Below are 13,339 nucleotides of genomic sequence, written 5' to 3'. Positions count from 1 at the left end.
TAACATTGCTGAATTGATGGGCGTGCGTAAATGTTCAGAGCTTGAGCTTGAGTTCGAGTTCCTGATCCACTTGAGCGAGTGATTGATTGATTGAAGGAAGGAAGGAAGGAAGGAAGGATTGATCTGCCCTGTGCTTTGCCTCGCTTTGCCACTGCAACTTGGCATCCCTCACTCGCTCAGCCTCTCCCATTCGCTCCCAGTCTGCCTCTGCAACTCTCTCTCTCACACACACACTTGTCCACCTGACCTTCATCCAATCCAACCCCTCCTCTTGCCTCTTCTCTTCTCCATCACTACCACCTCCATCGTTCCATCGCAGCTACCTCTGACATCCGTGCGTTGGTTACGTAGCTTCTACTCCGTGACATCCTTCTCTTCTCCACTTCGAGGTCGCTGGCTGCTTTGCAAACATGTCGCACCCGTCTCCCGCTCCCAAGAGGGACGTTCACAACCCACTCCTCTTCGAGTGTGCCTGGGAAGTCGCTAACAAGGTCGGTGGTATCTACACCGTCATCAAGACCAAGGCTCCCGTCACGCATCAAGAGTATGGCGATCGATACACTCTCATTGGTCCTCTCTCCTACAAGACCGCTCCCATGGAGGTTGAGGCGCTCGAACCCGAACACCCTCTCCTCAAGGAGACGCTCGACAGCATGCGTGACGCTGGTGTCAAGTTCCTTTACGGCCGATGGCTCATTGAGCGAGCTCCTCGAGTACTCCTCTTTGACACGTCTAGCATGTACCACCGCATGGACGAGTGGAAGGCTGATCTCTGGAATCTTGCAGGTATCCCTACACCCCAGCATGACCACGAGACCAACGAGACGCTCGTTTTCGGTTACCTCGTAGCATGGTTCTTGGGCGAGTACTCGAGTCGAGAGCGCAAGCGTGCCATCATTGCCCACTTCCACGAATGGCAGGCCGGTCTCGCCATCCCTCTTTGCAGGAAGCGTCACATCGACGTCACAACCATCTTCACAACCCACGCCACTTTGCTCGGTCGATACCTCTGTGCCGGCAGCGTCGATTTCTACAACAACTTGCAGTACTTTGATGTCGATCATGAGGCTGGCAAGCGTGGTATCTATCACCGTTACTGCGTCGAGCGTGCTGCTGCTCACTGTGCAGATGTTTTCACTACAGTCAGTCACATTACCGCTTACGAGTCCGAGCATTTGCTCAAGCGCAAGCCAGACGGTGTCTTGCCCAATGGTCTCAATGTAGTCAAATTCTCGGCCATGCACGAGTTCCAAAACTTGCACGCCGTTTCCAAGGCCAAGATCAACGAGTTCGTCAAGGGACACTTCTACGGTCACTACGATTTCGATCTTGAAAACACACTCTACTTTTTCACCGCTGGTCGATACGAGTACCGCAACAAAGGTGTCGACATGTTTATCGAGTCGCTTGCCCGTCTTAACTATAAGCTGCAGAAGAGCGGTTCCAAGACTACTGTGGTTGCATTCATCATCATGCCTGCTGCCACCAACTCTTACACCATCGAGGCGCTCAAGGGTCAAGCCGTGACCAAGCAGCTTCGTGACACTGTCGAGCAGATCCAGGCACGTGTTGGTGAGCGTCTTTTCGAAAAGATGGCTCGTTACCAGGGCGAGTCTGGCAGCGATGTGATTGACCCTGCTACTTTGCTCTCGGATGCCGACAAAATTGCGCTCAAGAAGCGTATTTTCGCGCTGAAGCGCAACTCGCTTCCTCCCGTCGTCACCCACAACATGCAGGACGACGGCAACGATCCCATTCTCAACCAGATCCGTCGTGTTCAACTCTTCAACCGCACCAGCGACCGTGTTAAAGTCATCTTCCATCCGGAGTTCTTGAACGCCAACAACCCAATCTTGGGTTTGGACTACGAAGAGTTCGTCCGTGGTTGCCACTTGGGCGTCTTCCCATCCTACTACGAGCCTTGGGGATACACTCCTGCTGAATGCACCGTCATGGGTGTTCCATCCATCACCACCAACTTGTCCGGTTTCGGTTGTTTCATGGAAGACACCATCGAGCGTGGCGAGGATTACGGTATCTACATCGTCGACCGTCGCATGAAGAGTGTCGAAGACTCGGTCAACCAGTTGACAGATCAAATGTTCCAGTTCAGTCAAAAGACGCGTCGTCAACGTATCAACCAGCGTAACCGTACCGAGCGTCTTTCCGAGTTGCTCGACTGGAAGCGTCTCGGATTGGAATACGCCAAAGCACGTCAGCTCGCCCTTCGCCGAGCATACCCTGACTCTTTCGACGAGGACGATACGATCGAGAGCTACTTTGATGACATTCATGGAGATGGAAAGATGCCACCGCCGCTCTCGATGCCTGGTTCGCCACGTTTCGGTACAGGTGCAAGGACACCAGGCGAATTCGGTACGCTTACCGAAGAGTTGCAAGGTTTGAGCACGTCGGATTACCAGGGCCACCAGCAGTTCTGGAAGACCATGAGCCAGCACGGTTCGGATGACGAAGAGGCAGAATACAGATACCCGCTTGTGATCAAGTCGAGGGCTCGCGGTACAAGTGTGGGCAGTACGAGTGGTGCTAGCACTCCTGGTTTGGGAGGTGGAAAGTTCTTGTCCAGTGCCGATTTGGATCGAGCGGATGCTGCGCTCAGCAACCATAGCGGCGCGCCAAATGGCAGTAATGGCAACGGTTACTAGGGCCTAGAACTCCTCCTTTCTCAGCATCTCCTCGTTTAGCCTTTAAAGGCACCATCACATTGTCCTTTTTCCTTATCCACACTTGGTTTTGTCATCACACCTTCTTTTCTTCTCGTCTCGTCTTCTCGGCTCAGTGAAAGCATCATATCACCTTTGTTTCCGCTCCTGTTCCTGTATGCCTACATAACATCCTATCTTTTATCGTCAATCATGGATTCGGTTCTTGTCTTGTTTTACATCCTCTGGCGCTGTGTTTGTGGCCGTCTCTCGATCCGCTTCGAAATTGATCCGCCTGAGGGCAGTGAGCCCGATATTTTGTATCGGGAAAGTAAATCTGAAAAATCAAAATCGGGGCTCGAGTGAAAATCCACGTGATGCTGGCTGAAATCGGAAGGATTGCTTTCCGCTTCTACAAAAAGTTGGCTGCCAATTTCTTCTTGGATCAGCATTTCTTCCGACGCCCAAACCACATGCTCACCTTCACCACCCTCCTTCACCCAGCTACACCTCTTCGCGAGCTCTTTCTAGCTTGTCATCGGCATCTTCTACAAGTATGCGGTCGCCTAACTTTGCAAGGGCGGTGCTTCGCACAGCCGCCCGCAACTCTACAACCACCACCCAACACGTCCTTCTTCGTCAGCTCACTCCTTCGCTCGTGTTTCCTTCTTGCACCACCTCCTCCTCCATCCCCTTGGTTCGGCTATTCAGCTCAACCCCCATCAGTCTGAAAAAGAAGAACAGGAAGAACGCATTCGCAGCAGCTGAAGACGAATTCCTCCCCGAAATCGAAGAAGCTATTGAAGACGATGATCTATTCGGCTCAGTGTCCTCCTCCTCTTCTCCCTCCACCACCTCCACCACCACCCCGACCTCTGCAATGTCAAAAGAAGAATTCGCTCGGGAACTAGAGTCCTTCTCCGCAGCCCTGGAATGGACGTCTCTCGATCGAGGCCAATTCCCATCCCTCCACAAATGGCGTTATCTTGCAGGCCATGCTTCTTCACTCTCTGAACTCGATTCGATTCTTTCTCTCGCCAAGTTATACCGCGATAGGGTGGGGGCTTTAGGGTTGAAATCAGGATCGAGATTCGCTTCTCGAGCGTGCGCTATTGGGTTCCCAGAAGTAGCATTGAATGCTTTTCTGAATAGATATGCAGTTGGGTTGGAATATGATCAGGAGAGTTTGTATTTGGTTCAGAAGAGATTGGCGGAGAAATTGAATAGAAGCGACAGGGAGGTGTTGCTGAGAAGTGCTGAAATTGAGGGTGCGCCTGTTCAGGAGGGGGACTTGTTCCGAGTACTCGCCTCGGAAGGCGTCTCAGAGGGAGAGAAAGATGGAGGGGATGGGAAAGCAGAAGCAATCAGCACCAGACATGAACTGGATATGCCACTAGCTAGAGCTCAACTTTCTCTCATCGATCGAATGTCCATCCTCGCCACTCTCTCCCCCACGGACCCCGTTTTGCTGTCGTTTATCCCCACAGCGTATATCACAACCTTCCACTTGACCGAGTCCAAGTCGGTCTCGAATCCTCTCCTACCAGACATCTACACCAGAACAGACGCACTCGTCTCTCTACTCACCTCCACAGCCCAAACCTCTATCTCGGGAAGCAAGAAAGTGGAAAAGCTATCAAGTCAAAGAGCAGCAAGGTTAGGCCACATCCTAAAGACAGTCCTCACCTACGTCGCTTTCAGAGGCCAAGCTAAATTCAAGAATGCAGTAGACAGAAAACAGTTGGATCCTGTAAAGACGTTGTATACATTTATGGATAGAGTGGGTGGGAAAAGCGAGGGCAAAAAGTTGGCTAGGAAGGTTGAGCCTTTGTTACAGGACTATGACTTTCACTAACCCCATCACCTGTATTGAATTTTAGATGGATCACAACGCATTCACACGCATAGTCAAACAAGAGTCTGTGTGAGAGAAAGGATTGGTATTGAACGGCGCGGGAGGATCAGCCAGTACCTTCCTTCCAACGCGCATCGCGTTCGTCGTCGTCTGAAAGCGTGAGAAGTGCTTCTCTAACTTGGCCTTGTATTGCCTCTTCCGAGTCGGTGTCGAGATCGTCCATGGAAATAGCTAGAGCGTTGGGATCTGCTGTTTCGCTTTCCACCTCTGCTTCTCCCCCAGTCTGTGTGTGGTGGGGATGAGGGCACACACCCGCCAACCCCATCTGTTGTCGCTGTTGCTGAAAAGACGGCTGCACAGATTGCTCCAAACCGTGTGGTCGAGGATTGATCTTATTCTCGATCCCAACCAATCGACAAAAAGCTTCGGTTTGAGGGTTAGTATACCACCTCGGCTGCCCCTGGTCCAATCCTCCAGGTTCGAATGGTGCCGGTGCTGTTCGAATAAATCTTTGCACTCTTGTAATGTCCAAGACGCCTTCTAAGCCCTCTTCTTCCTCCTCCCCATGGTAGTGTGAGAGCTCGCTATCGTGTGAACCCTCAAATTCATTCTGTTTCCTCTTGCCACTGTTTCGAGTAGGTGAGAGGATGTTTTGATCTATCCATCGTTCCTCAGCCTCTATTTGAGCCAGGAAATCGGGTGAGGAGGCGGAGGGAAGGGGAGGTTGACGATATTGAAGAGAAAAATGGGGATGGTAGGCACGAGTGATGGCTAGCCAGCGTTTGTTGTAGCGGAGAGTGGGGAAGATGCGTTGCGTGTGGTTTGCGGCGGTTTTGCAGGTTTCAAGGTGAAGATCGTAAGGTGAAGGGAGGTCGAGGATTTGGAGGAAAGGTGTTAGGGGTAGACATTTGTGGAGGGCGAGGAAGCGAGTTGTTCTCCCACCATCAGTACCGTTCTGGGCGGATGCGGCAGCAGTGTCGTTTGCAGTGATGGATGAAGTTGCAGCAGCAGCAGCCTTTTCTGCGGTGGCGGTGTTGTCGTCGTTGTCGGAGTCGAGATCAATGTCGATTGCTTCTGGATTTCTTTCCGTTGCTGCTGCCTTTGCTCCATTCGATACAGAGCCAGATGCCACTTGATCGTGGTTGTAGATAGCAGGAAACTTCACATGCAAATGAGCACTAAACCAAAACTTTGGCTTCAACTCCTTCAACAAGTCCATCAGCGGTGGTGAACCCAACGTCTCCTTCTCCACCTCTTCCTTAAAAAACGGCTTCTTCTTGACCAACCATTCCTTGTCGCCCCATTGCTCAATCGTGTTCGGCCAATCATGAGAGAGCATCATATCCAGCCCCTTCCGCTCTCCATCTGGCCCCATCGCCATCAACCGCACAACATCAAACTCTCTCGTATGGTACGCACTCCTAAGCGATCCTGCATCATACGGCAAGCTTTCATACCTTCCCTTTTTATAATCTGGTCGTTTCCATATCCCTGATATCCCACCTATCAGCAGCCCGTTGAGTTCCACCACTCCGGCCGCACCGAGGAAGTAGATATTCGGAGCGAGCCAACCACCGTGAAAGAGCTCATGCATGTAGTTGCTCGCTTCATGATTTCCGCCGATGACGAGGGTTAGGATGGGGGCGAGCTTTTGGCCGGAATAGTAAGGGTGAAAGGTTCCGAGTTGACGATATTTGGCGGGGCGGGCGATAGCGTGGAGATCGGAGTGATTGCGGATGGCTTGGAAGTCACCGCAGAGGAGAAGAGCGTCGATTTGGATGGATTGTTCTCGTTCGATGCGAAGGAGAGAAGCGTAGATCGAGTCTAATTCGCCGTGACTACAGCCTTGGATGGCGATCTTCATCTTTGTACCTTCCCGAGCCGCAATGAGGGCTGCTGATGGGAGTGAGAAGGAAGGAAGGCAGGAAGGGAAGAGAGAGAGGATGGTCGGAGTGAAGGCTGGAAGCCAAGCGGGTCAAGGTTGGACCCAGAGCTGGAAGAAAAGTTGGTCTGTGCCTTGATTTGCGGAGGAATCATCGCCGATTTTTGGCCCACTCAACCCGATCCTCATTTAATTTCTATTCACAAAGGGGAAAGGAGGCTGGTTCGGTGCAGGGTCCTCGGCGTGGCGCCTGTCTAGGTGACGCCCTGTTCGCCAGAGCTACCTGTTTTGGCGTTTTTTTTTTTTTCTTTTTCTCACCGCTTGTTTCATTCTCGCTGCACACACACTAGCTTCGCTCTAACTGGGCTACAGACATTTGTCTGCGGGTTATCCTACTAATGTGTGGCGATTAAAATATCTAACAAGCATCAAACAGTTGATCGGCATCATCCGAAAGTCTGTCAACTACGTTCCGAGGTCATGAAAACTGAGGGAAACTGCGGCAGAATAAAGAAACAATGAGAAATTAGAATGCAGGCATGTCAACTCCTATTTTTCCTGCTTCGGCGTCGACAAGCGTCGCGTGTCCACGGCCTGACTTGAAGGAAAGCGCGATGACAACGCCGAGGCAGCATAGGCAAAAGAAGAAGAGGAAGAAGAAAGGCAGGCTGCTGCTGTGCTGTCAGACGTTGCAATTTCTCTCACTTGTTTTATCAAGGCAAGAGAAAAAGGGAGAGAAAGGCAAAGCAGAACGAGAACCGAACGCGTCGCATTTTTTTTTTTTCTTTTTTTTTTTTTTTAGTCGGGTGTCCCCCGATTCTGCTGTCTGCTACCCCTTTTTCCTGTTCTCCCTCACCTTTCAGCAATGAAAGTCTATAAAAATTGGTTTATTTTCCTCGCCTTTCCGCCGGTGTGCTTGCGAACAGCGCGTTCTGCTGGCCGACTTTGAACGGGCACTCGGGCACTCGGGCAGTCTGAGTGAGCGGGCGAGAGGCTTCGTAAGGGAATTGGTCTGGCTGGCTGGTTGGCTGGTTGAGCTTCCTTTCAGGCAAGACTTCTGTCACTCGGTCTCTGCATGACTTCTTGGTCCACACAGGCTGATGCTGCTATTGCACACACACACCACCGGCTCCTTCCTCCTTCTGCTAGCGCAACACATCCATTGCCTACGATATACACACAGATAGTAAAACAGCTTCGCCAAGGAAGGTCATAGCGGGTCAACCCACTGTTTTGGCTTCATTCGACATCATCTGCGACTCGACCGTAGGCTGTCTTTCAACAGAAAGGGAGCCTTTCGGGAAAGGCTGGCTGATCGGATCTACCGACCAACAACGACAAGATCGGAAGTCATCACCATTCGAATTCCTTTTGCGCAATTACAACTCCCTGTTTTTTGTCGGCACTCAGTCCAGCATCCCTTGGCTGAGCAGACCAGCTCTCCCTCTGCCCGCAACCATTTTTACATTTGACTACCAACCATCCGAGTTTCCATGGCACTCTGACGCTTCAGACGCATTCTAGGACGCGAGCTCAGCCTGCTCTGGCCCTCCCATCCCTCTGCTGCCTCCGCCGCACTCTGTTCGTCGCTCCGTCCGTCATCGAATCGGCCCAATAAGACGCTGCGGAACAAGTTCTCACCCTTACCAAATCCTTATTGCGACACCTCAGCTTGAGCTGCGCAGCAACCATGGCGCAAGTCAAACCCACCTTGACGCTCGACGTCAACGTCGGCCCTTCCAGTCTTGTCGGCGTCGGTGGTTCCGGCACCAGCACCACTCTTCGAGCTCATCAGAATGCCGTCAACAACAAGGTCCAGAACCAAATACACGCTTCCACTTTCGGTCCGCAATCCGACTACAGCTCTGCTGCTTATAACACCAACGACTTTGATCAGCAGCCAGACAACGGCGGCTTCAGCAGCGATGAGGATGGTCGGGATGTCTATGCCGCTGGTGCAAGCCGACTCAAAGCAGGAAGCTCGAGTGCAGGTGCCAGGCCTACACCCGACCATGCTCACCAGGCACCAGCACGATACCAACAGCATCATCATCATCATCATCAACAACAACAACAACATCCCAACAGGACATCCAATGGCTCAGAATACGATCAGTCCGAGGACGCGTACAGACACGACGTCTATGCGCAAAACGGCGAATCTCATCATCAGATGGCAGATGGCATTCACGACGAGATGATTTACGAGGACGAAGACGATGAAGGCCAAGACATTGAAGACGACGAATCCGATCTCAGCTCAAGTCCTTCCATTCCTGATGAGAACATCAACTTTGATCTGGTCTACGCTTTGCACAACTTTGTCGCAACCGTGGAAGGTCAAGCCACCGTTCACAAGGGGAACAGTCTTACGCTGCTCGACGACAGTAACAGCTATTGGTGGCTTGTTCGCGTTCTCCGTACCCAAGAAGTTGGCTACATCCCAGCCGAGAACATCGAAACTCCTTTCGAGCGTCTTGCGCGTCTCAACAAGCACAGGAACGTCGATCTCACCTCGGCTACTGATGACGACCACATTCAGGTGCCAGAGAAGATCTTTACCAGCCATCTCGTCAAAGCCAGGAATGCCACTGGCACTGCTGGTGTCTCGCTCCATTCAGGCAAGCTCTCAGCGCTCTCAAGACGTGCACAGGGCGCTCCCGCTCCTTTGACCAAGGAGCAGAGGCGCAATAAGCGAGGTGTTGCTTTCGGTCCTCCTACCTATCTCGAGCACAGCGGCGACGAGTATTCGGACTATGACGAGGACGCAGAGGAGCACGAGATCGAGTATGAGGAGGATGCTGATGGTATCTATGCTGACCATGAGCATGATCAGGAGGAGGATGAGCATGATGAAGATGAGCAAAATCAGAACCAGGGGCATGCTCAGCGCAACAAGGCGGTTGCGTTCAACAAGATGGAGCCGGATGATGGTATGGAGTGGGATGGACAGGAGGCAGAGCGCATTCAGCAACAACATCAGGATGCGATGCGTGCGGCTGCCTCGCATGATCAGCAGCAACAGGTCATGTCCAATCCGTACTCTCAGCAATATGGTAACAAAGCTGCTGCGGGGCCTTCGCAAGGGTATGCCGGACAGGGGCAACGCAACAACAACGAACAAGACCAGTATCAGCAACAACAAGGACCGCAGGATCACAGGCAACAGCAGCAACAACAGCAACAGCAGCAGCAGTCCCAGCAATACCAGCACCAGCAATACCAGCACCAGCAACAGCGCGAGGGGCCAAGCAATGCCAATGGCGATGAGCAAATGTACGCCAACGGCCGGTCCTCGACTTCATCACAGCAGCTGGGTGTTGCAGGTCCAAGCTATGGCGCACAAGCACCGAATCGCGTTCCTGGAGAGCACATGCGTACCACATCAGCAGAGCGTTCCATTTCCAGCATCAACTCTGGAGCTTCAGGCTACGACGCCAGTGTTCGTCCCAACTCGATCGTTGTGAGTCGAAACAGCACGTCAAGCAGCAACGGTTTCTTACCCTCCCACATCCAACGCGAGCGAGCCAACTCGGACGCCAGTGCCAACTCAACTGTCATCGCAGCTGACTCTTCCTCTCTTTTCGACAAAGACAAACGCAAGAGCAACCGCAGCAGTAAGAGCAACGTCACGCTCGAAGTGCAAGACGAGAAGGCGGGCAAGAAGCGTTCGGGTGTTTTCAGTCTCTTCTCGCGCAAGGACAAGAAGGATCGTAAGAGTGGCAACTTTGATGATCGCGACAGTATGGCCGGTATCAGCTCGCAAGACAGTTTTGCGGATCATGGCCGAGGACGAGGCAGTCCAGCTGGCAGTGCAAATACTGACAATCCTGTGGTCCAGGCTGCGAATGCAGGCTTGCAGCCGGGTCAGAGTATCGGAATGGGCAAGGCGGTGCAAGATCGTGACCGTGCTACACAAGAGGCCTATCAGAAGCAGTTCCTCTCCCCGCAAAACAGCAGTTTCGACTCTTCGCAATTGGCCAGTCCGAACATGCAAGATGGGCAGAGGCGGTTGCAGCAACGACCTGGATCTCTTGTTGGACCCTCTGGTTCTACGCCAATGCTCAGCGTTCTGCGTGTGTTCGCAGGCGAAGGTGTCGATTCGGACTCGACGTTCAAGACTGTTTTGCTCAACGACAGTACGCGATCGGTGGATCTTCAGCGTCAGGCTCTGCAAAGGTTTGGTGTCAACTTGCACGATATGGACAAGTACGTGTTGACCATCAAGCGTTTGGAAGGTGATGAGCGACCGTTGGACGAGGAAGAACGTCCGTTGCGACTCTTTAACACGCTCACCGCGATCTTGCACCAGGGTCAGGTGACCGTTCCGAGTGTCAAGAGGTCCAGTGTCGGATCCATCTCTTCGATCTCTTCCAACCTCAGCACGCATCCGGCGATTGCACGTCTCGGTAACGACTTTAGCGACGACCATGCGGTCAAGTTCTACATCAGTAGATGCGATCGTTTGCAGGGATATGTCGATCTGAGTGGAAATCACACTGCTGATGAGTCAGGTCGATCAGTGGCGAATGTCTCGGATCTGTCGGTTTCGCAGGATAACAGCAATGTTACTTCGCTCAGTCTCGGTGGTGGGGAAGATGCTGCACGCAGTAGCCACTCTTCCGTGTTGACAGGGGAGACTAGTGAGACGGTGCAGAGTCCCACGGCTCGCTTTGCCTTGCGTCTGGTTATCCACGCGTCGGATTTGCCGGATGGAGTTGTGTTCGATCCACAGTCGAATGCGCTCATTCCTGCCGCAACACTACGGGAAAGCCATGGAATGGCAGAAGGTAACATGCAGCATCGATTTAGGGAGAAAATTCTGACTTTCCCTCGCAACACCACTGTCGCGGAAGTCGTCGAAGAGGGTCTGGATCGATTCGGTATCGCTGAAGGCGTGGTGGAGGGTGGAGACGATGTGGAAGATCGACCTTCGAGAAGGAAGAGCAAGTTGCATGTCAAGTATGGGTTGGCTGTTCAAGCAGCTGATGGCGAACGAGCATTGCCTCCTACGAGTAAGGTGTTGGATGCTTATCCTGTGCCGCCTACTTTTAAGGTGGGGATTGGGAATAGGAGGTCGGTTGATGGGAAGCGACGTAGTATCGATGCAGCTGCACTTTTGGGTGCTTCGGATGATGTTGGTGCGAACGATCCTGTTTTCGTTTTGCGTCAGACCACCCATGCTCATGCTGGGCCGAAAAGTCGACAGCCTAATGGAAATGTTGGTGTACGAGCACACAGTCCGACTGACAATGCACTAGCTGCGGTACAGGAAGAGCGAGAATCGCACCCCCATCAACAAGCGACACCTGCTACTCCCAGCCCTCGTCTCGGCAGCGCACGTGAACTCGACCAAACTACTCCTAAGCAGCAGAACATGACACCGCAAGAGATCATCGCAGCACAACGCGCTGCAGCTGCAGAACGCAATGCTGCTGTACTAGGAGCCCAACGAAACGCACAACAAGGTGTGGATGTTATGCTTTCGAATCAGGCCCGAATCCGATCGACCAAAGCAGCTGCAGGGAACAAATTCAGATACTCGTACGTCCCGGCTGATGGTCAGGAAAGGGACATCAGTAGTATCATCGAAGATGTGATGCGGGATCAGACGCATTCTTCGGCCGATTCCCACCTTAGTGCGATGGATGCAACGAGACCGGCGTTTGGAACGAAGAAGAGTATGCAAAGTGTTTCGACCACGACAGATGTAGAGTATGCTTCAGCTCATAGTAGTGGTGCGGAGAGTCCGTTGAGTTTGAAGGAGGTCGATTTTCAGGTTGATTCCACGGCACCGTTGATGTTTGGTGGGAAGAAGAGGATTTCTCCTACCACAGAGACGGGGGCGGGGGTGAGTGAGGGTAGGGATCTGTTGGATACTTTGCTCCGTAGTGGTGGTGGTGGTGGTGGAGCAGGGGTTTTGCAGGGTGAAGTGGATGTGGAGGAAAGGATTAATGCTGTTTTGGATCGTGTGCAGAGTCCTCCCACCCCCAGCACCATTTCGAATATTACCAACCCTACAGCTGCAGCCATGGCAGCGCCGGGGACAAGATCGGTCTCAGCACCCCAACCCGCAACGACACATCGCAAGCATCCATCTCTCACCTCCGAACTCTCTCGAGACACATCAAGTCCTCTCACCGTCGGAACATCCTCCAACACCACCCATGCGACCAACACCACAGGAACAATGCTTACCCCTCTATCGACGTTCGTCGCCCCCAACACTATTACCACCATCCCTAATGCAGGGTCGAGAGGAGTGGGACTACGATCAGCAAGCACCGGCACCCCAAACTCACGATCTACCACTCCCTCCGCCTACCCTTCCTACGCAGCCCTCTCCTTCGGTGCAGACGACGCATCGCTCTCTCACCTCTACACTATCGTCGAAGCGGCTGCCCGACGAGACCCACGCAAGGTGAAACTGATGTCTCACGCAAGTATGTCTTCCATCTCTTCAACAACTTCCCCCGTCCTCAACAGCTCCGCGTTAATGTCTGGTTCGGTAGGATCAGGTTCAAGACCAGGATCGAAATTGTCTACAAGAACAACAGCTGTGTTGTTAGAAGACGAGAAAGAAGCCTTGAAACCAGAGGTCGGGGGGTTGTTCGCTCCCAATATGCCTTTTGTTGAAGATAAAAAGTTAAGAGAAGCGTTTGGTGGGATCAGTCGGGAGTTGGAAGGAATTGAGGGTAATTTGGATGCTTTGTTGGCTGACGTTATTAGGATCTTCTAAGCTAGACTCCTGTTGTCGTTTTTTCGGACATGCAATACCAGTAGACGTTTTTATCGTTGCGAGTCAAGGAAAAAGTTGGTGCGATATGAGCTGGAAAGTGCCTGCTTCTGTGACGGCTGACGGTGGATGAGTGGTTCACAGCAGTTGAGCTTCAGCTTGACACAAGAAGAGGTCGATTGGGAATGATGAAACACGAAAGC

The 13,339-nt window shown here is 52.4% G+C and overlaps 4 protein-coding genes across 4 annotated transcripts; 3 read left to right on the top strand and 1 right to left on the bottom strand.

Annotated features, from left to right (window-relative positions):
• Nucleotides 1–410: 410 nt before the first annotated feature.
• UHO2_02106 (putative glycogen synthase) lies at nt 411–2,666 on the top strand (the record flags this gene model as incomplete). Its single annotated transcript, XM_041559543.1, has 1 exon — nt 411–2,666. One exon carries the CDS (start codon nt 411–413, stop codon nt 2,664–2,666), a length of 2,256 nt encoding a protein of 751 aa, XP_041415477.1.
• A 553-nt stretch (nt 2,667–3,219) lies between these two features.
• UHO2_02105 (uncharacterized protein) lies at nt 3,220–4,518 on the top strand (the record flags this gene model as incomplete). Its single annotated transcript, XM_041559542.1, has 1 exon — nt 3,220–4,518. The coding sequence occupies one exon, from the start codon at nt 3,220–3,222 to the stop codon at nt 4,516–4,518; it is 1,299 nt and encodes a 432-aa protein (XP_041415476.1).
• A 106-nt stretch (nt 4,519–4,624) lies between these two features.
• UHO2_02104 (uncharacterized protein) lies at nt 4,625–6,382 on the bottom strand (the record flags this gene model as incomplete). The annotated part of the gene is made up of 1 exon (XM_041559541.1): nt 4,625–6,382. One exon carries the CDS (start codon nt 6,380–6,382, stop codon nt 4,625–4,627), a length of 1,758 nt encoding a protein of 585 aa, XP_041415475.1.
• A 1,708-nt stretch (nt 6,383–8,090) lies between these two features.
• On the top strand, nt 8,091–13,139 carry UHO2_02103 (uncharacterized protein; the record flags this gene model as incomplete). Its single annotated transcript, XM_041559540.1, has 1 exon — nt 8,091–13,139. One exon carries the CDS (start codon nt 8,091–8,093, stop codon nt 13,137–13,139), a length of 5,049 nt encoding a protein of 1,682 aa, XP_041415474.1.
• Nucleotides 13,140–13,339: the final 200 nt, after the last annotated feature.

Source organism: Ustilago hordei (assembly GCF_900519145.1).
Source record: "Ustilago hordei strain Uho2 genome assembly, contig: UHO2_contig_03, whole genome shotgun sequence".
Lineage (NCBI taxonomy): Eukaryota > Fungi > Basidiomycota > Ustilaginomycetes > Ustilaginales > Ustilaginaceae > Ustilago > Ustilago hordei.
This window is presented reverse-complemented; position numbering and strand designations above follow the sequence as displayed.